The following is a 22,573-nucleotide window of genomic DNA, read 5'->3' on the forward strand; positions in this document are numbered from 1 at the left end:
TTGATGTGTTGAAATTTATGCATATTTAACTTGAGCGCCAGTGACTCATAGATTTCCGCTATTCACGACAGGGCCCATGTCCCTAGAGTCCCGAGAATAGTGGGGGAACACTGTACTACTCTAAACAAACAAACTTCCACTGTTATCAGGAAATTGGTTTAATCAATCAAGCATTTTGGATGCAATTTATGAAGTGCTTTCTCTGTGTGTATTTACAATATTTATTGATACTGGGCTGCAGTCAATGGGGAGACCTGTGATACTGTCGCCGAGTCATCATCTGATACAACAGGTGATGTGTTGCCTCAAGCAGAAAACCTCGAGGACTGTACTCTAGATGCCCTTCTGCCAGATTCCGACACAGCACCAAATGGCACTTCACAGGCTCCAGTCTTGTCTTCTGCTGCTAAGCAGAGTGATGGTGCTGTTGCCGCTGATGCCGCTACTACTGCTGCCTCCTCCATGCGCACTTCCGCAGCACAGGGTGCCACAGCCATCGCAACGTCCTCATCATCAGTGTCCTCCTCCCCAGCATTGGGAGAAACAAATTTGTCAGCTGACAGTGGGAGCAGTAGTAGCGCTGCAACAGTAACTACGGATGGGGCCAAACCCAGACAGCAGGTCCGTGCAGCTGGAGCCCCAGACCCTCTTCCGCCTGGGTAAAAACAAAAATACTAAATTTTCAACTAGGATTCAAAATCCAATTCTTTGTCATTAATTACATTATTGTGTCTCACAGGTGGGAGCAGCGAAAAGACCCGCATGGGAGAACATATTATGTAGACCACAACACCAGAACTACTACCTGGGAAAGACCACAGCCACTGCCACCAGGGTGAGCTTGAATTTCTTTCTTGTTCTCCATCCTCAGCCCTCTTAAGACATCACACCCATCATACAGTGAAATATAATTTGCCATTTAATTGCAGCAAATTCCCATTCATGCGGCTATAACCGGCCTCCCATTCATATTAAAAAAAACAAACAAACAAAAAAAACTTGTAGAAGCCCATAATCTAATTACTAGACTTTCCACCGATCTGATCAGCTTGATTGGTATAGGCCGATAATTAGCATTTTATGCAGATCGGCTTTAATCTCATTCGCCGGTCCGATCTCCACAAAAGACATTTACTCCATGTCGCGGTCGTGTACTGATTCAAAAGCTAGTTTATTTTTAGCCTTGTCACGTGTCTTGTGATGTAGTACTGTAACTATCTGACGGCCAATAAAGTTTTATTTCAATTTTGTCAGTGAAAAAACATTCGGCGGTGTGGGACTTTTTTGCGGTGCCTCAGACAGACAACACGTAATGGCTGGATCAGACTACAAGAAAAATGGTCTCGTCACCGGTGCTCGGGAGTGGCCTGTCTATTCAAGAAGAGCATGCGGTATGTTCACATACTTTTAATACAATACGGCTCGCAAGCAGGTAACATAATGTTATGTAGCCGAGCAAGCTAGTGCTAGCACTAACGTTTGTTATGTAAACGAGCCGGCGTTCTGTCCAGTCATGCTCTAAAGCTTAAGTTAACATCGGTTCGTGCGTGTGATTAAATGTTGACAATGGCACCCAAGTATGTTGACAATGGCGAGCACCGAAGGCGAAGCGCCGGTCACAATACACAATCCTATTGTTCGACGTCGTGATGCGCTGTCGGAGAGTTGTCATTGATATGTCACACTACGTGGAAGATATAAAAAAAAATGAAGCATGCTAGACTTTTCATTTTGGCGTTGTAGGGCTATCATTGGGCCAACTCGTTGGTCGTGGATTATGGCACACTACAAGAAGATTTGTCGTTCACAACAAAATATGTCGGGCCTGATCTGGCAAATAGCCTTTGATAGCTAATCGGGCCAATATCGGGGCTAAAATCCTGTTGTCTGATCGAGGCATAAAAATGGAGGACTGAAAAACTGTTACCTTTGTCTTTTGTCTCTATTAGGTGGGAGCGCCGTGTTGATGACCGGGGAAGGATCTATTACGTGGACCATAACACCCGCACCACCACATGGCAGCGTCCCACAATGGAGTCAGTCCGGAATTTTGAGCAGTGGCAGAGTCAGCGCAGCCAGCTGCAGGGAGCTATGCACCAGTTTAACCAGAGATACCTCTACTCTGTAAGACTATTATCACCCAATTTCTTGCATAAAACCTACTATTGTTCCACCACCAGTGGAATTACACGTGCCAATAATAAAGAAATCGTATTAATGCAAAAAAAAAACATCTTCAGTTCCTCTCTTTGTAAATTAATTTTTCAATAGTGTATGTTATTAATTTCTTGTAGTCCAGGTTTGTACTAAAACTAATGATGGATAAATACAAAAGTACTGTTTTCACACTGCTTCTATCTTGTCTTACATAGATCAGTCTGTGTCTAGTTACCGTCTTATTTATCAAAAGCCAAACTTTTGGTTGTTTTTCTGTTAGCTTTGCAAGGTTTATATTTCTAAGTCTTTAATTACTGTAGTGATTTCATCTTCCCTGACAATGATTAGCTTACAAAACTAATCAAAAGACAGTCAGAGCAGGGAAGTATTGAGAAGTTGTCAGACACAATGGCTTTCTTAACAGTACACAGTACAATGGCTTTCTTAACACACACAGTTAACACAATAAAATTGAGTTTCTTTTTCAATGTTTTTTTTTTTATGTGCTATATTTTTGGAATATTATTTCACCAAATTAAATGTTTACAGATGGATGTGTCTACATTTCTCATTTTCAGGCATCCATGATGTCTGCCGAGAACGATCCACTTGGCCCGCTACCTCCTGGTTGGGGTGAGTTCACATTTTTTCATTCGGTGGCTGGATAAAATGCATGTTGTTTTATTGATGTTTACTGATGTAGTTTGTAATAGTTTTACAGCGCATATTCTGAATCTGTCATCAGTGATTTGTTGCCGTCGAAATCTTCACTCTGTTATTCCTATTGTTCGCAGATCACAGGAGACAGTCAAATTTGTCATTTGAGTCTGCACTGTTGATAATCAGTATGCATATCCCTTGTTTTTAAAGATACTATTGGCTTTTTGCTTTGTTTTGTTTTTTTAACATCTCCAGAGAGGCGTGTGGACTCCAATGACAGAGTATACTTTGTCAACCACAATACTAAGACAACACAGTGGGAAGACCCCCGAACCCAAGGGTGAGCTCAGACGAAATGGCCAGACAATATATAGGACATATTTTTCCAGCATATTTTACGTCATGTCAGCACACCGGTCTGGTTTGAATATGTGAAATTCCCCCATTTAAAAGTCCATGATGCCCTATAATGACTATTCAATTTAGAGTGTGCGATCACTGAACAGCTGAAATTTTATGAAAAAGTCTGAGCATCAATATACAAACAATTGGCAAATTATTATATGATTTTCAGGTAATCTTGAATCACAACAAAATACAGCAGTTGAAGCTATTCAACAGATCCTAACATTCCTATTGTCATGCGTCACTCATCAGAGAATGATTTCAAGCCTCGTTCTATCACAAAAGATTTATTACCGTTAACTCACAATGATGTATTATAAAAACAATTTGTTGATGTGTTTCAGGCTACAGAATGAGGACCCTCTACCTGAGGGTTGGGAGATCCGTTACACAAGGGAAAGTGTTCGATACTTTGTAGATCATAACACCAGAACGACGACATTTAGCGACCCCCGCACTGGAAAGTCCTCTGTGTAAGAATTTTCAAAAAATGCTTAATGTATTGTAAATGTTGTCTAAAATCCAAATGTTTAATAAAGTTTATTGATAAGCAAGACCTTATTTGTAGCTAATATAATTCGATATGCCATTAATTGATTTGAACTGATTAATTTTTAGTGACTCTAGATGGGAAGGGACCCGACTCAATTTTTAGGAAAAAGCCCAGAAACACTGGCACATCTATTTATGTTACAACACATGAGAGAAGAACCTGTTCCATTAATGTAAAAGTAAAATCTACTGCTCAACTTTTCAGCACCAAAGGTCCACAGATTGCATATGAGCGTAGCTTCCGGTGGAAACTTGCTCATTTTCGCTACTTGTGCCAGGTTTGTGTCTTTGACGCTTTATTTTTCAACCTGCCTTTTTAAAGCTACATTGCAAGTTCATTTCCTTTTTTTGTTTGTACCCAGTCGAATGCTCTCCCTAGCCACGTGAAGATCACCGTCTCCAGGCAAACGTTGTTTGAAGACTCATTCCAGCAGGTAAATGGATTGTTGTACTACTGCTTCAGTGTTGTCTGTGCTACAAACGCACACACATTCATAACATACATAGCATTTAACCAATGCTTCTTGTTTATGGTGTGTTTTTATTTTTATTGTTCGTGTTTTAGATTATGGCCCTGAAACCTTACGACTTGAGGCGGAGGTTGTACGTCATCTTCAGAGGCGAGGAGGGTCTTGATTATGGAGGCTTAGCTCGGTAATACATGAAAATGAATATTAGAATTCAAAGCTGCGTTACTAAAACTTGTCTCCTTTGCTTTTTAGTGATCAACAATGAAGTGTTCCCCAACTTTTTACTCCAGTCTCATCCTTTTCTTTATCCCCTTTCTCTTCAGGGAGTGGTTCTTCTTGTTGTCGCATGAGGTGCTAAATCCCATGTACTGTCTGTTTGAGTACGCTGGCAAAAGCAACTACTGCCTGCAGATCAACCCAGCTTCGGCTATCAACCCAGATCACCTCTCATATTTCTGCTTCATAGGCAGATTTATTGCAATGGTATGCTCACAAAACCCCTCTCTCACTGCAATAATAATGGCTTAAAATGGACAATTGACAGGTATTTTGATATAGGTTTTTTAGGTTTTTTTCTAATATATTTTACCGTACTGCAAATAGTACATGCTGTTTTTCTTCCAAAGCCAACATATTTTGCAGCAATAGGTTATGAAAGTACCATATGCTGTTTTTGAGACTCCTGGTAAATTTGAAATAGTCCACTTGACGTTGACAAACTTCAAACTCAAAATATTCTGCTTGAAATTAAAAACCTAAATAAAAACACCGGATGATATTGATAGTTTATCAGCAATCAAAAATCATATTATTTTTGGCAGCCAGAGTTTAAAATATAACTTGATATTGAGAGGATATAGTCACATCAATTTCCATGCAGAACTCGTTTGGTTACGTGTAATGGTAAAAGCTCTTATAACCAATAAATATAGTGAATTTATGTATTTTGAAGTATTTTCACAGCACCATCATCTAGCAGCTTTAAAAATATATACCTGTATTTTTTTTACTGGCTTGGAATAAAGAGAATATTGTTGTTGCCATTGGGATTGTGGCTCAGTCATTTTTGCAGTCTGTTGGTGGGCCTGTCCTTACCCACCTCAACACAGAACAGTACAGCCAGTGCCAACACAAAAAAGAACTGTTGAGTCTGGTAGACAAGATTGTAGAAATTAGTTGTGCTACAAACAAGCCAGGGTACCATCAAAATAATGCTGTTTCAAGGTAAAACCCTCGCTTATATCGGGGGTAATCTTCTAGCCAACCCCCACAATAAATGAAATCTTCCAAGTAACGACCAATTATTTATTATATGATATGTGCCCTGCGTTTGGCTGGCGACCACTTCAGGGTGTTCCCCGTCTCTCGCCCAAAGATAGCTGGGATAAGCTCCAGCACGTCCAGGACCCTTGTGAGGATAAGCGGTACAGAAAATGGATGGATGGAAGGATGATAATCTAAATTTACACATTTCAATCAATGCAATAAATTCACTGCCAAAATGTGATAGTTTAGAGAGGCGTAGATATTTTATTTGTCCACTTGAGGTCAACTTCCAAGCACACTACACAAGCACATGCATTTGTGCTTTGCTTGAATGGCGTCAACAACAACTAATGCGGATATGGTGTGAACAGGTGATTTCCTGAGCTAAGCATTCACACCTTTCCTCACACTGACGGTCCTGCCAATGTAATCCTCTAAAAGCATTATGGGAACCCAGAATTCAATGTGGTGATGTTTCTAATCTGGTACTGTAGTTGTAGAAAATCAATCTAAACGTTGGTCTTTAATTGCATTTGTTACTGTCGATATTGTTACGAGTGTGTGCATCATCTATTCGTCAGGCTAAGGTTGGTATTTTTGAATGTATTTCATAAAACTCTGGCTTGTTTTAAACAGTGACTTTGTCATGTTCTTTGTATCCTCAAGCAAACCTGAAAAAAAAAAATCTGCGATGTGCTGAATCCACAATAAATGAACCGCAATATAGCGATTGTCAGAACAACGAAGATGAATAATAGGCATGGTATACCTTGTTGTTAATTGCTGGGGATTTACAGACAAACAACCATTCATACTCAATGTTCAGTTAAACCAAGAGGCGGGACTAATACAGGCTCTATTCTATACTTCTGTTAAATCTATTTTATTTCCCTCTGCCCTTAGGCACTTTTCCATGGAAAGTTTATCGACACAGGCTTCTCCCTGCCTTTCTACAAACGCATGCTTAATAAGAAGCTCATCCTCAAAGATTTGGAGTCCATCGACCCAGAGTTCTATAACTCACTTATATGGATCAGGTGAATATTTTGTCTGCATCAATATTATTTGTTGCCACTGTAACAGAGATAGTGGTGGGGGTTGGAGACTGGGCTATTATTCTACAGTACATATGTTACGGTAGTCTTTTTTTGTTTGCTTGTTTTAAAATAAAACTGTTTCTTCTTAGGGACAACAATATTGAGGAGTGTGGTCTGGAGATGTATTTCTCAGTGGACATGGAGATCTTGGGCAAAATCACATCCCATGACCTCAAACCAGATGGCACCAACGTCCTTGTCACTGAGGAGAACAAGGAGGAGTACATCAGGTTCTGGAACTTGTATATTTTTTAGCAGAAATGTGCCCTCCGATATCACTTGGCACACGACATGTTTAAATGTGCCATGTGACTTGCAGTTTAATGGCAGAGTGGAGGTTCTCCCGTGGAGTTGAAGGTCAAACCAAAGCTTTCCTTGATGGTTTTAATGAAGTGGTTCCACTTCAGTGGCTCCAGTATTTCGATGAAAAGGAGCTGGAGGTAGGCTGCATTACTTTTGCTGATTGTGGCAAGACATGTTTGCCCACATTTATTCCCCGCAAATTTCTCTGGTGTTACGCAACATAACATTTGAATTTTAGTTAGATGTTTATTTGTTAGAAATGAATACTGCGAGGCACATGTTTATGTTTCCTCATAGCTTTTTGCATGGCTGAGAAACATTTTTGGGCAAATGTTAAAAGTTTCATTCGTTATCATTAATCAAATGTAATCAAATTGAGATGTGGCTGGAGATACCCACTAGTTAAAACAAACTAAATTGCTCTGATAGAGTGGGTTGGTCAAGCATTAATACTATCGAAACATTGGTGCGTACCAAAATGTTGCCCAATTGCAAGTGAGCAGTGTGAACACAATGACACTTGACTTGGACACATCGTCATTTAATTATTATTCCTGTTCCTAGTCTTGATAATATTACAAACAATTATAACCTTTTACCTCAACTACCGGCGGCACGGTTGATGACTGGTTAGCACATCTGCTTCACAGTTCTGAGGACCGGGGTTCAAATCCCGGCCCGCCTGTGTGGAGTTTGCATTATTTCCCTGTGCCTGAGGGGGTTTCCTCCCACATCCCAAAAACATGCGTGGTAGGTTGATTGAAGACTCTAAATTGCCCGTAGGTGTGAATGTGAGTGCGAATGTTTGTTTGTTTCTATGTGCCCTGCGATTGGCTGGCAACCAGTTCAGGGTGTACCTTTGCCCGTGTGTGGAAAAACATAATTTCTGTATTGCGTATGTGTGATCCAGGTGATGCTGTGTGGCATGCAAGAAGTGGACTTACAGGACTGGCAGAGGAACACAGTGTATCGTCACTATACCAGGAACAGTAAACAAATCATTTGGTTCTGGCAGGTACTGTCGCATATAGAAGTGCTCCCATGTAATCCATTGGAATTAACCAGAATTTGAGGGTAATTTAATAGAAGGGTATCATATCCAATCATAAAAATATTTAGTTTTGTCATGAGCAGACATTCACTCAAAATGGATAGCGCTCCTTGCCCACGTGAGGGCATTATATTACCTTATTTTCTTTTTATTTAATTTTTTTTCAAAATACCACCGTATAAGCAGGAAATCCATATTAAGAGTCAAACATACATTTTGTAAATTCCTGGTTCATTCCGATTAAACACCATAAATTCCTGTTCATTCCCATGAAAAGCTTCCAAATCGAAATTTTTTACAGCCCTTGTGACTGAAATGATGGCTGTTTGTCCGCCTCTCTTTCCTCTCTTGCAGCTCGTGAAAGAAGTGGACAACGAAGTGCGTCTGCGCCTCATGCAGTTCGTCACTGGAACCTGCAGGCTTCCTCTTGGCGGCTTCGCTGAGCTCATGGGTCAGCTGGGCCACACAAAGATGATTAATAAAAGATGATTCTTCACAAAGACTTCAAACATCTTATTCTGTAATTACACATTTTCCCCCCCTTGTACTCTTTGTTTTTCACTGTAGGAAGTAACGGACCTCAAAAGTTCTGCATTGAGAAGGTTGGGAAGGAAACGTGGCTTCCCAGGAGCCACACATGGTGAGTGAACCGCTTTGGCATTCTTTGTTTTTGAGGATCCATTGGAACCTCACAAGTGGTTCCTTGGATTTGAAAACAAATCATGTATAATACAGTGTTCCCGTGTAGATTGGATAATTGGCATCACTTATTTGCTGATTTTTTTTTTGTTTATTTTGTTTTTTGGGCCGGGGAGGACCTATCCTCTGTTATTTGCTGAAAAACTCAAATATTTGCTGTTTTATGCTAAGGCCATAGCCCTGTCTAATAACCTGTAGCTTTGGCGGAATCTTGGTCAGGCTTGGGCATCGTTTGAATTTGAGCGATTCCGGTTCCTTATTTTGATTCTGGTTCCAAACGATTCTCTATTCCAAATCTTTTAGGAGGCTGGGTCAAAAACGTTTGCCTGGTTTAAATAAAGGTTGTCCAAATTATGAACCTCCATTTTCTTAGCAGCCCGCAGCATAGACTAAAATGGACATTTGACTCAGGGTTCTTTATAAACAGTGTCACTATCACACCTATGAACTAAAAGGCAATGTGTGTGGAAATAACCCAACTGACTTAATGTTCATTCATTATTGTTTCAGCTAAAAGTTAAATATAGCATTGTTAAAATTAATTTTAACAAAGGTAAGACACACTTTTGTTCGCCGCTGTTGGGCACAAGCACGTCTTCGTGCACGTACTTCTTCTTTGTTGGTTTTTGCTGCTTCCTCGTTGGTTTTTACCACTTCTTCTAGGCATAAAAACTGGGAACCAAATTTTTTTAATTTGAAAGATTCCGGGAGAACCGGAACACTAATCATTTTGTTGTGAGGGGAGGAGCTTTATTTAGTCACGCAAGTAGTGGTTTACCACCATCTTGTGGCAGTTGTAGGAATGTATAACCCTATTTCGGAGTGTCATTAATTACACAGATTTTCGCTACTCCTGGCAGGCCTCGGTCCCTCCCACAGTAATGTAAATACTAGGCTTTACACGATCAGGATTTTTGGGACCGATCAGCGAGTTTAAAAAAAAAAAAAAAAAAAAGATCACGGATCCGATCACAAGATGGAGGAATGTCTATTTAAATGACCTGTTCATTTACTGTATATACTTGTGTACTTAATTGCTCAAAAAAATATATTTACAATAAATATTGTATCTTTGTTCCTCTATATATGCCAGTGAGGCATAGTGACAGACAGAACAAATGATAAATGGTCTTCTATTTGATGGCAGGAAGTAAATACAGTAATTAATGTATCCACTTCTTGTGACATTTTTGTTTGCTGGTGTGCCGTGAGATTGTAAAATTTTAAAATGTGTTCCTTGCCTCCATAAAGGTTGGAAATCACTGCTCTAGTCAGATCGTGTATTCTAATCAGTCAGGTCAAACCGACATTACATGACAGAAATAATGGGTGATAACTTACTGTAATTACTTTATTTTTAATTAAATTACTTCACCCACACTGAAACTTTAGAGCATGATTCGACAGAAAGGCGGCATGTTTACGTCCAACCGTTCGTGGTACCGCTAGCTTGCTAGGCTACATAAAATTTTATTGCCTGTTTGTGAGCCGTAACGTATTCAAAGTACATGAACATACCTCAAGCAAGGCTTAACAAACATCCTCTTCTGAGCACCGGTGACCACCAACACACGTTTTTCCCCCATTTTGTCCTTTGATAATACAGTCGAGCCGGCTCGCTCCACTCTTGTCATCGCCACGGTAACGAGTGTATTTGAGTTGACAAGATAAAGCTGATCGTAAAAAACGGGATGCGGAATACAAGATTTTATTGCAGTAGTGTGAAAGAGCAAATTTGTCTTGTAGTCTGATCCGGGCATTACGTGTTGTCTGTCCCACACCGACGTTTTTTTTAAAATAAAATAACTTCTTTGGCCGTCAGATATTTACAGTACTACGTCAAAAGATGCGCGACTAAAAATAAACTAGCTTTTGGATTAAAATATACTGTACACGCGGCGACACGGAGTAAATGTCTTGCGGAGGATCGGCTTGGCGAATTATGACATTAAAGCCAATCAGCATAAAATGCTAAATATCGGCCGATACCGATCAGCCCGATCAAATCGGTGTAAAGTCTAGTAAATACAGGGGGTCCTAGTTTTACAACTGAGTTCCATTGTTGCAGAAATCTAGTGGAAAGGTATATCATTCTTCTGCCTGTCATTATACATACATAGATGAACAAGGACACATTTGTTGTAAATAAAACTTTTTGGACATGATTCCACTGGTCCTTGTATTTCTACTAAACCTCGGGTCCCCTCTGGTGTGTGTACAGCTTCAACCGTCTGGACTTGCCCCCTTACAAAAGCTTCGAGCAGCTCAAAGAGAAACTCCTCTTCGCCATCGAGGAAACGGAAGGATTCGGACAAGAATAATGGAGCGCTCCTCTGGTGTTTTCCTCCTTCACCATCACTGTTTGACTGAAATCAATCAAATAATTGTACAAGATAACCACCAATGTATATAAGCTATTTTATCATTTTTAACCAAATCTTAATTTGCAGCATCATTCTTGCCGCAGTCCTATCTTATCAGACTTTTAATATATGGAACACCCATTAAGATATATGCAAGCTGCCCTACCGTTGTTTTCTGTTTTAAGGATAATTTCAAGATGAACTTGCCCTACTCTTGACGGCTTTTACGAAAAGACTTTTTGGATCGGATTTTATTGTGTAACGCAATCTTCTTTTGAAGCTCTAGTTCTATAGAGCTTTGAAGTAGTAGTAGTTTGAAGCCTGGTGCCTGAAATCCCTTAAACCGACCACCTGTCCTTCCCCCAATAAGCGATGGATAGAAAATGCTAACATGTCCTGTAAAATGTTTGTACGCTTTTGAAAGTGATAATTAAAAGGCCTGTACAATTCAGTGAACAAACTGAAATCATGTTGGCAGGATACATTAAAAGTAATGTGGTTGCGCCCTTGAAACTATAACAAGCAGACAGCAAATAATTCAACTACGATCTTCCTGTGGAATTCTGTGCTTGGGTGCCATTAGATGTCAGTCTGAATTGTACAGGATGCTTTATTTCAGTTTGCTAACAAAATATTTTACAGGGATATTTTATTATTTTATTTTTTTAATTTTTTGCTTGAGTGGCTCGTGTCCAACTGCAATCACACAAGCCTGGACTCATCCTCTCCTAGCAGAATGTTGAATGCAGTAGAAAGTACCCATGAGAACCCCTCACTTTCTAGTCCCTTATTGAAAGTATTAGTGTATGTGCGCGTGCGTGCGTGCATGCAACCAGGTCCACGGTGACATGTTCCGCCCCACCTTGGCTGCAGTGAGCCAGGATGACCCACTAAGTAATCAACTGTTCAAAACAGGAATGTCCCAACCTTTTTCTATGAGTAAATACAAGTATATAGCCTTAGAGGTTACAGCAACAATGTGCTTTTCATTATTTAGTCCACTAAAAAAAACTGCACACAAAAAAGTAACATTTCTGGTCAAAACTTTATATAGTTTGTACATGCATGCAGCACAGCCCTCTGCAGATGAAATGTAACTAGTATAATCACATTTCAGAAGTATCATGTTTTGACTGCAAAGAAAAGTGGGTTACCGAAAGTAGGTGGGTGGATGTGAAGTTAATGCGTTGATAGTGACATACAAACTTTGCAGCGTCACCCAGCAGCCCCTTCGCTTCCTAGAATTCCACCGTTCAGATGTTGAACACAGGAGACTGACATTTATGTTGAATCAAGATTCTTTTAAGGTTGTATTTTTTTGTCACCCCCGCCCCCCAAGTCTAGCGGAGGAAACGTATCGCATTGTAGCAAAAGGAGCCGACGTTGAAAACTGTGCTTCCTTTTACGATTGCAAACCTGTAATCAAAGCGAATCCGAAACTGTTTGTGAATACTCATTGTACAAAGATAATGACAGATAGCATACTTAAATAGTATAATAAATTACAGAGCCGCCGTTCCAATGTTTGGAAATCTGTGATGCCTTTTGTTTCATATCCGAAATAGAGCGGGAGCGTCTCAGGCGGCCTTCAAGTCAGGATGTGCAGCGTAGGCCGTCTGAAAGGCATCCCGACTGTAACGTATCGCGTGTAGATAACACACTGTAAACACCTACTACATTGTACAGAACAGCCCTTTACCGGTGTATAGAGGATTCATTTTTAAATCAGCTTTCAACCATTTGAAATGGAGATGGATTTATGAGATACAAATAAATACGTGAATGACTCCCTTCCGTGCCATGATCGTGCTTTTATTTTCAAGTTGCGAGGATGGTGCCCCAAGGAGATGAGTGATTTCTCTGTCCAAGGCCAATCATAACACTGTGTTAACAAAGAAATTTCACAAAAGGTGCCAGGTTCAGCTGAACTTCTTTAACAGGTCAACGGCTTCTTTATGGACCTGAACACAACGGAACACGAGCACATGAGCACAAAGCGTCTTCCTCATGTGTAACACAGTAACTCCAGATTGTTTAGTACCTCTTTATCTTCGAGTGTGCGCGGGGGGTAATCTTTAGCTTTGTTTAGCCACAGCAGTGCTTTCAGCTCGTCCTTCATGGCCATGTAGGTCTTCCCCAGCATGAGGAGGTTTTTACTGTAGAAGTTTGGATCAACTTGGAAAAGAAAACGACAATAACGGGCAGCAATTTGCAGCAGCGGCCTGTACTAGTGCTGCTCAAACTGCTTTCCATTGTGACCCTTTTAAAGCTTGACCAGCATAGTGCAGTATACATTTTTTGTTTTCAAAATTACAGCAGAAAAGAAGGTGGTTGTACCTCGTTCAGCTCGCAGGAAGAATTGCAAAGCCTTTGGGGGGGAGACACATTTTAAACTAGACTTTCTTTGGCAAAATGGGAACTGAAGGAAATATGACGCTGCGAGAGAACAACCCTGACCTCCTCATATGTGGACGTGGGAGGTGACGCAAAGATAACCGCCGCCACCTTGCGTTGATACCACGGCAGCTCAGAAAAAGTAAAGCACCTAAAGAGAGAGAACAGAGAAGTTCAAGTTTAAAAAAATGGATTCACAGTTATTGGACATCTTACATACTATATAGATTGTATACATAGGACTGTACTTGGCATCTACAAATGTGACCAACAACTGACTTACAAAAATGTTTCTGCCAAGAAAATATGGTTCCAAATTCCTTTTAGTAAATCGAACATTGAAAAAAGAGAAAAAAATACTGCAAATATTTGTAAAAAATAAAAAATCTATAGGAGCAAAAGACAATAAAACATGAGTGATACTATACTAAAAATACTTGAAACGAGACAATTATCACTAAATATAACATCTTTGTGAGCATTGTATCGAAACTAAATATAGTTAAGAAAAAAATTAAGTACTCGTCAAATAAAGTTTCCATAACTGGTTTGTTATTTCAGGTAGAGATAATATATTTCCAAGGGTCCATTTCCCTGTATAAGATTTTTTTTTTCATTTGTTTTATTGTTTATCTAGTTATTGGATGCTACAAACCCACAGCTTTTATTTTGGTACTTTTGTTTCTTGGCAGTGTAGATTTACATATTAGCTAAATATTTTGTTCGACCTGAAACATTTAGATTTAGCATTTAACATTTATATTTAATATTTCTATTTTGCTATACATTTTAAATGTATATATTTAACATTTAGTTTTATTTAAATTTAAGATTTATATTTAGATAATGATTTAACATGTACATATATATATTCAACATTTCGTTTTAAGATTTATATTTAAAATTCCAGTTAAGATATACAATTTACAGTGGGTACGGAAAGTATTCAGACCTCCTTAAATTTTTCACTGTTTTATATTGCAGCCATTTGCTAAAATCGTTTAAGTTAATTTTTTTCCACATGTACACACAGAACCTGATATTGACAGGGAAATTTTTTTTTGAAATTTTTGCAGATTTATTAAAAAAGAAAAACTGAAATATCACACAGCCATAAGTATTGAGTAGAAGCACCCTTTTGAGCTAATACAGCCATGAGTCTTTTTGGGAATGATGCAACAAGTTTTTCACACTTGGATTTGGGGATCGTGACGATAGGTGAGGGTAGGAACGCAGATTGACCGGTAAATCGAGAGCTTCGCATTTCGGCTTAGCTCCTTCTTCACCACAACGGACAGATACAAAGTCCGCATCACTGCAGACGCTGCACCGATCCGGCTGTCGATGTCCTGTTCCATTCTTCCCTCACTCGTGAACAAGACCCCAAGATACTTGAACTCCTTCACTTGGGGCAGGATGTCATCCCCGACCTGGAGAGGGCACTCCACCCTTTTCCGACTAAGGACCATGGTCTCAGATTTAGAGATGCTGATTCTCATCCCAGCTGCTTCACACTCTGCTGCATACCGCTCCAGTGAGAGTTGGAGATCACGGCCTGATTAAGCCAACAGATCCACATCATCTGCAAAAAGATTGTGGGTCATGACCGAAAGAACAAGATCCCGGATACAAGCGGCCGAAATGAGTTTCCTCCGCCAACAATTTCTATCTTGGTCTCATCAGACCAGAGAATTTAATTTCTCACCATCTTGGAGTCCTCCAGGTGTTTTTTAGCTAACTCCATGCTGACTTTCATGTGTCTTGCACTGAGGAGAGGCTTCCGTCGGGCCACTCTGCCATAAAGCCCCGACTGGTGGAGTGCTGCAGTGATGGTTCACTTTCTAGAACTTTCGCCCATCTCCCGACTGCATCTCTGGAGCTCAGCTACAGTGATCTCTGGGTTGTTCTTTACCTCTCTCACCAAGGCTCTTCTTCCCCTATTGCTCAGTTTGGCCGGACGGCCAGCTCTAGGAAGGGGTTCTGATCGTCCGAAATGTCCTCCATTTAAGGATTATGGAGGCGACTGTGCTCTTAGGAACCTTAAGTGCAGCAGAATTTTTTTTTTTTTGTAACCTTGGCCAGATCTGTGCCTTGCCACAATTCTGTCTCTGAGCTCTTTAGGCAGTTCCTTTGACCTCATGATTCTCATTTGCTCTGACAGGCACTGTGAGCTGTAAGGTCTTATATAGACAGGTGTGTGGCTTTCCTAATCAAGTCCAATCAGTATAATCAAACACAGCCACAGCTGGACTCCAATGAAGGTGTAGAACCATCTCAAGGATGATCAGAAGAAATGGACAGCACCCAAGTTAAATATATGACTGTCACAGCAAAGAGTCTGCAAGGAGGAATGGCAGATGATCCCCAAGTCAAAGTGTGAAAAACTTGTTGCATCATTCCCAAAAAGACTCATGGCTGTATTAGCTCAAAAGGGTGCTTCTACTAAATACTAAGCAAAGGGTCTGAATACTTATGGCTGTGTGATATTTCAGTTTTTCTTTTTTAATAAATCAGCGAAAATTTCAACAATTCAGTTTTTTTCTATCAATATGGGGTGCTGCGTGTACATTGAGTACAAAAAAAATTCTTAAATTATTTTAACAAATGGCTGCCATAGAACAAAGAGCGAAACATTTAAGGGGGTCTGAAAGCTTTCTGTACTCACTGTGCCCTGCGATTGGCTGGCGACCAGTCCAGGGTGCATGGCGCCTCTCACCCTGAGTCAACTGGGATAGGCTCCAGCAGGCGCGTGACCCTCGTGAGGGATAAGCAGTTCAGAAAATGGATGGATGGATGAGTTTTGAGATTTAGGGCTAACATTTAATATTTGGACTTAACTACAAAGTAGTAAATATTGTTCTAAATGTGCAGAAAAGTGACTCTCGAAAATTCACACCAGTTTTTTTAAACACCTTTTGATACTATATGTGACAAAATGTTGCTGTTATTTTGGGCGTGAGCAGCTTTACAAACGGCACCCCATACTAGAACAGTCCCAAGTGAAGCAATATAATAATTTGAATATGTATTCAAAACTAAAATCACTGTCCACAATATGTGCTCGTCTTTATGGTTTGTTACAGTACGAGGAAAATCTTCTGACTCACCAGTAACCCAAAATGTGTAAAGATGTTCCATCTTTAGGATTGAGCTCAATGGCTCTCTAAAACAACATTCACAATATTACATTAATGCTATAATATAGTGACAGTTGGACAATGTGCTATCGCTCACCTCCAGATGTTTCCGGATTACAAAAGAATTTCCAATTTTCACCTTGACTCCCTCGTACTCCCCCACATCACTGAGACATATTGCGTACCACTGTAGGATAAAAAAACAAAATCTTGGATCTTAAACAATTAAAAGACCTATCTTGCAGGTTATCCAAATCCATGCTAGTAAATTGGTTGTGTAGTTTTTCCATCATCCTGCTATAGGTGACTGAATGAAGCAAAAAGATGCATGACAAGCATGACCATGTCTTACTTTGTGTGCCGCGAAACACTTTTCATCTTTCTCCAAGGACTTCTTTGCATATTCGAAGGCCTCATACACGAGCTGCTTCTTCCGTCCCTCCTCGGTGTCGGGCAGTACGGACACATCACGGGACACTCTGGCCAGCCGCCACAAGAACTCTGCATTATCACTGGACACACACACACACACACACGCACACAAAACGTTGAGGTACAAACAGGTTTTGGGGATACTGTACATAGGAGGCAATAGTAGACGAGCAACCATTAGGGGGTCGCCTTCTAATTGGTCAACACGCAATTATTCTAACCAACATTATGTATATGTGTAATTACTCAATTATATTATGTCCAATTACAAATTTTGTTTTCATGGGTTTTAATTGTCCAAAAGTGGCCACGATAAAGCCAAAAGACACAGTGTGATGTAGACGGTATAAGAGCTGAGATTGGAAATTACATTTTCCACCCTTGGGAAGTTTCATTACATTTGCGTTAACGCAGGTAAAATGGTTGAATAAAAGGTAGCGAGGTGGACACAAATGGCCAGCAAAGAGCCCTGAGGGTCACGGACAGTGAGGCGCAAACAAGCAAGATTTAAAATGTGGTTCATCACCTGTCTTTGTACTGCACTAGGAGCTGGTAGAGTTTCTGTGTCTCTGCACAGCTGTAAAGGTAGTCGGCCTGCTCAAGAACCTCCTCTTCACAGAACACCAATACATGTCAAACCTCAGGTCAGTATCTCCATGCTGATTCAGATTCCATTTAACTTTAACTGTATTCATTCCACATTGAATTGTGAACTACCTTTTTCTAAAGCGAGGACCACCGGCGTGTTCTGCAGCATGCGATAAGCTCCATACGTCAGACACGAGAGTGTCGGGAGTCCCAGCAAGAATGCGGCCCTTCCACTCTGCATGTGATGAAGGCAAGTCATCTTAGCATAAAGATGTTTTGTTACCTATACCTAATACATCTCAGAGAGTGTCAAACATATATTTTGTTAGCCTAGCATTATGGGTCCTTGTTTAACGTTTTTTGGGGGAAAAAAATAACTCAAATTCAACAGTCAAGAAAAGACCGATTGCCTCAATTTAACCGTTGGTGATTACCACGACCTGGATGACGAAGAATCTATACAAATATAATTTTAGCAAGCACATTGTTTTTTTTTATTGATATTGTGACAGTAAGTTAAAAATAACTGAGGCAATTATGCCGTGATGCTAACAATTTTGATACAGCTGTCATTATTAGATGTAAAGGTGAATGTTGTGGCCAGTGGCTGTATATTGGCTTACGAGTTTGACATTTTGAGGTAACAAACTAAGTTTGCGCAGTGGCGTAAGAATACGGGGTACGCTCAGATACTGCTGTACTTAGTAATTTTTATTTGATAGTTTTTAATATTTATGGCCTAGAAGTGTTTTTCATACAAATATTTACTGTACTTACAACATTACTATGTTAGCGTAGGTTGGCGATAAACAAAGGCACGTTCCGACGTACATAATAATTTGTTACGTCGTCCTCATAGACAGAATTCCGTCTTAAACCAAGGACCCCGACCCCCTTCATGGCTTTTTTTTTTTCTTCTTTTTTTTTTAAAAACACCACCCAACCCTGTTACTAAAACGTTCTTGCGTTCAAGAGAGAGAAAAAGTGAGCTACATGACAGCTACATAAAAATGACATCAAGCTAGTTGCTCTGACAACAGGTAGACCTAAAGTAAGTCCTCTCTTCTACTTCAAAGATTTTTTTCAATGCTTTCAGCCGTAATGGAGCCTGTCAACCGCCCCCGCCCCCCCAAAAAAACAGAAAAAGAAAAATTACATATTCACATTTGTTTTTCTGTTATATTATATAGCTAAGTTTGTTCTTGACCAATTAGCATATCAGCTAACAAAATACAGCATTGAATTTCAACCCCGTTAACTGTTATTAGTAATACTAAAATTAAATTAGTATTAAAATAAAAAATAAATGTAACTTTTTGTAAATTTAATTTTGAAGGAATTAGTCAGCAATATTTTTGAAATATATGATTTAAAATGCCTGAGTATCTGTAACAGGGTTGTGCCAAACAGCAAAATATATAATACAATCAATCCATCCATCAATGAAGTGTACACTTGATAGATGAATAAAATGATTTTACCTTACTACGTGCTATTCCTGAAAATATAATAAATATAAGTAAGTGGGCTGTTTTACAAACTCTAGTGCCTTAATTGTCCTCCAATTCAACGATGACCCTTTTACCCACATATACACTCAAAGCACACTTTATGAGGCCAACTATTAGTAACATCTCGAAACTTCCGACAACATAAATAAAATCATAAGCTGAGCGTTATTGATTTCATTCCATTGTGCAGGTGTGCCGATGAGTAACGTAACAAATAAACGAGCAGCAAGCAAGGCAAACGGTATTTACTGTGAGAACACTGGCGACTCTTGTTGAGGTTGACCAATAAACCCGATTAGCAGTTCTGATTCGGATGCCTTTAGTCAAAGTTGCAAACGTGGAGGTCCTGTTGATATAGCGCGTCCAAAAGAGGCCACCCATCACGTCGAACGTCCAAACCGGGAGTGAGAAAGGTACTCACCTGTCAGATATTTACCAACACAGGCTGGCTTTCGGAGCGTTCAAGAACACACAATAGATACGTTGCAAAATCGATTGGCGTAAGAGACATATTTCATGTCATTTATAGTATTTTCTTAAATTTCCCAAGAATTATTTGACATATTTATCATTTTGAAGGAAATAATACGGCTTACTTACAATGTTGTACGAGTTCTTCAAAAAACAGTCATACTTTGCTCGACTGTATGTTTGCCTTCACGAAATTAAAATAGATCGATCATTTACATACATCGATCATTGGCCGTTTAAAAAAATTTCACAAGAATGTCTTGTACATAACTAAAACATTTTAAGGGCTATAATAACGCACACTTGGTCAGAAAACGTTGCAGCGTTCTTGAATGTGTCTCGTAAAATTATGTCCCTCTATTTAAAGTAGTCGATGAGAAACATACGAAAGACTTTTCGATCCCCAGCAACCTTTCGTACTTTAACGCGTTATTAATGAAGAAGCCCACTCGGTCGTACATGACTTGAACCAAGGAGAGCCTTCCTACTGTACTGTAGGTATGTTTATGATAAGAAACTACTACTAACGTACTTTAAATGTGGGTTCCAAAATGCTATAAAGGGCTATCCGAGGTGACAAGTACTCATAAGTGCACAGTACTTGTATATAAATAATTAGCTGGTAATAGAAGTTCTGATTGCTGTACCAAAAAAAGTTGTCAAACTTCATTATAGAGCACTTTTCATACAGCGATATGCATCTCAATGTGCTTTACAAAGGTCAAATCAATCCCCTCCCAGCCCTCATCCACACAGATACATACATGTGCACACGCATACACACACAATTTAACTAATAAAATAAAAATAATGTATCCACCTGGAGGGGGGCATCCAACGGGCATGGCTCACCGCCCGTCCGTAATTTGATGACTCAAAATGTTACTTGATTTTGGTGAACAGATTATAACATGCAAACCAAATATGGGATGCGCTTTTCTCCCGCAAGGTGTGTTGTAAGTTTTTGGGACAACAGCAGCAGCAACAACCTTCAAATCAAAAGCAGGATTTTATGTTTCTCTGTTAAGTTCTATCTTTAAACAGAGCATAGTATATTAGGAACTTTCAAAGGTGAATCACAGTCAAGTTATTGACTGATTTGCTAAAATTATATAGGCAGTATGCTTTGATGCTGAAATTAACCAACTGAAAGTTCTGGCTTTCTATTCTTTACAGAGGTGGGTAGAGTAGCGAAATATTGTACTCAAGTAAGAGTACTATTAATTTAGAATATGACTCAAGTGAAAAAAATAGTCCGACAAATATTTGAGGCAAAAACTACTGAAGTAAAGAGTAACTGTTAACTTCTGATTTAAAAAAATAAAATAAAATAAATATTTAAATTTTTAAGTGCCCAGAAACCAACACATGCATTGGGCCCGAGAGAAATATTGTTTTCTTTATTCTCTTAATGACTGAAGCTGTTTGCCGAACAGACTTATTGATAGTGTGTATGTGTGCGTGCATGAGAGAGCGATATCACATCATGGCACGTATCCCTAATAAGCATGTTTTACAGTGATTTGACCATAAAATAGGGCTGTTGCCAGATGCACTGCCAAAACAACAATAGAAACATCTGCAACTTACCGCAAGGTGTTCTCTCAAGTGAGAAGAGCACTGACATATCCACATTTGGGAAGACGCAAGACTAATAGCTGTTGTTTTTCAGTCTGTAAACACTTCCACGGCAGTTTTTCCCCTCCAAAATGAGTCATTTTGATTGGCCTGCAAAGCCTTTGTGTGCAGTCATCACTTCCCCGGCAGTTTTCCCCCTCCAAAATGAGTCATTTTGATTGGCCTGCAAAGGCTTTGTGTGCAGTCATGTAGTCACATGACTGCACACAAAGTGCCGTCTGATTGGTGAATTGAAGTGATTTGAAGTCAAATTGACACTTCTTGGATTGGCGCAATGGCACCCTATGCAGAAGTCAAAGTAACGGATTAAAGTATCGATTCTTAACATAAATCCTCACGTAAAAGTATAAAGTACGGTGCATTCAAACTACTCTGACATGTACAATTTATCCAAAAATGTTACGAGAATAAATGTAACGGAGTAACTGTAGCACGTTACTACCCAACTCTGTATGTCATACAGTATATGCTTTTCTTGCCAAGTTCAAAGTGTTCATAATTGTTATTAATATCTCCAGTGGTTTTAGTAAAAGTGCAGCAGTGAGGTAGAGCAGTGTGTGTGTGCGTTTGCGTTTTTGTGTGCGGAAGGGGCTATGCGCAGCTACGTGGTGACCAGGGGTGGCCGTGGCCCCGGACTGAAACTCGGCCACACACTGTAAGGCGGAAATAGTACAAAAACTAATAAACAAAGCTCCCTACTGACAAGTAGGAAAACAATTGTAATTTACAATGTACCAACAAAAGACTAATGACAAAGCGCTACTAATAAGTAGGGAGAATAGTTTTAAAAAATTTACTAAAGGAAAACGCCACAACTTCCTGTGAGAAACAAAAAGCGCAAACATCTAACTCAGAGCAGATTCCAAAAATGGGAGTGGGAGAGAATACCAATACAAAGGGCAAAGACAAAGGAATGATCTGTCACCCTCCTGTTGTGGCTGCTGCTCTAATAACTGGGAGTCTGTACCATAAACAGATGTTCGTTAGCCATTCTTTTTATATATAATTGCCCATTAAATATTTATTCAAGACTTTTTTTTTTTTTTTTTTTTTTTTTTTTTTTTTTTTTTTTATAAATCAATGCACCGGTACAACATGTACCTACTTTTCAATCGCATCAGTACCTGAACCCCATGTACCCACTTTTCAAAGAATCACATTATTACCAGTACACCACATACCCACTTTTCAAAGAATCACATTACCAGTACACCGTGTCCCCACTTTTCAAAGAATAGCATCATTCTTTTACAACGTAAAGTACTTTCAAAGAATAGCATCACTCTTTTACAACATAAAGTACAGCATGTGCTGTAACGCTTAATAAACTCACGTGATCTAATAAAGAACGTACACTGTACTCTTTAATGGCCTAGTTT

The 22,573-nt window shown here is 39.5% G+C and overlaps 2 protein-coding genes across 13 annotated transcripts in view; one reads left to right on the forward strand and one right to left on the reverse strand.

Annotated features, from left to right (window-relative positions):
- Positions 1–12,814, forward strand: part of LOC133470565 (NEDD4-like E3 ubiquitin-protein ligase WWP1) — a 30,806-nt gene extending 17,992 nt beyond the window's left edge. For 7 of the 10 annotated variants that reach the window (XM_061759055.1, XM_061759049.1, XM_061759053.1 and 4 more), the window contains exons 9-25: positions 242–659; positions 740–835; positions 1,950–2,124; positions 2,736–2,790; positions 3,073–3,157; positions 3,567–3,695; positions 3,980–4,052; positions 4,137–4,208; positions 4,340–4,428; positions 4,568–4,727; positions 6,414–6,547; positions 6,697–6,837; positions 6,927–7,047; positions 7,821–7,925; positions 8,316–8,412; positions 8,529–8,601; positions 10,882–12,814. In XM_061759055.1, the coding sequence (XP_061615039.1) occupies positions 242–659; positions 740–835; positions 1,950–2,124; positions 2,736–2,790; positions 3,073–3,157; positions 3,567–3,695; positions 3,980–4,052; positions 4,137–4,208; positions 4,340–4,428; positions 4,568–4,727; positions 6,414–6,547; positions 6,697–6,837; positions 6,927–7,047; positions 7,821–7,925; positions 8,316–8,412; positions 8,529–8,601; positions 10,882–10,981 (2,123 nt within the window). In that variant the 3' untranslated portion in view covers positions 10,982–12,814. Of the gene's footprint in view, positions 1–241; positions 660–739; positions 836–1,259; positions 1,392–1,949; positions 2,125–2,735; positions 2,791–3,072; positions 3,158–3,566; positions 3,696–3,979; positions 4,053–4,136; positions 4,209–4,339; positions 4,429–4,567; positions 4,728–6,413; positions 6,548–6,696; positions 6,838–6,926; positions 7,048–7,820; positions 7,926–8,315; positions 8,413–8,528; positions 8,602–10,881 lie in introns of those variants that run through there. The other 3 variants (XM_061759056.1, XM_061759057.1, XM_061759058.1) reach the window with 3 other exon arrangements.
- Positions 12,815–21,337, reverse strand: rmdn1 (regulator of microtubule dynamics 1). 3 transcript variants are annotated; one of them, XM_061759066.1, is made up of 10 exons: positions 21,147–21,337; positions 17,704–17,809; positions 17,513–17,597; positions 16,907–17,066; positions 16,652–16,741; positions 16,525–16,580; positions 13,481–13,568; positions 13,361–13,391; positions 13,065–13,198; positions 12,815–12,984 (listed from the first exon to the last, which is right to left on the reverse strand). In XM_061759066.1, exons 1-10 carry the CDS (start codon positions 21,189–21,191, stop codon positions 12,943–12,945), a joined length of 837 nt encoding a protein of 278 aa, XP_061615050.1. In that variant the 5' UTR covers positions 21,192–21,337; the 3' UTR covers positions 12,815–12,942. The 3 variants fall into 3 exon arrangements, with proteins under 3 accessions (XP_061615050.1, XP_061615049.1, XP_061615051.1); XM_061759065.1 differs by lacking the exon at positions 21,147–21,337 and adding an exon at positions 19,335–19,530; XM_061759067.1 differs by lacking the exon at positions 17,513–17,597 and having other exon boundaries at positions 21,147–21,333.
- Between the last annotated feature and the right edge of the window lie 1,236 nt (positions 21,338–22,573).

Source organism: Phyllopteryx taeniolatus, chromosome 20, assembly GCF_024500385.1.
Source record: "Phyllopteryx taeniolatus isolate TA_2022b chromosome 20, UOR_Ptae_1.2, whole genome shotgun sequence".
NCBI classification, from domain to species: domain Eukaryota; kingdom Metazoa; phylum Chordata; class Actinopteri; order Syngnathiformes; family Syngnathidae; genus Phyllopteryx; species Phyllopteryx taeniolatus.

Bases quoted from the DNA above. Each gene is read 5' to 3' on its own strand.
- rmdn1 (XM_061759065.1), bottom strand. From the start codon at position 19,466: ATGGGTGGCCTCTTTTGGACGCGCTATATCAACAGGACCTCCACGTTT. The intron at 17,810-19,334 runs GTAAATACCGTT...CATCACATGCAG, and splicing joins GAGTCGCCAGTGTTCTCACA to AGTGGAAGGGCCGCATTCTT. The intron at 17,598-17,703 runs GTAGTTCACAAT...TGTTCTGTGAAG, and splicing joins GGTCCTCGCTTTAGAAAAAG to AGGAGGTTCTTGAGCAGGCC.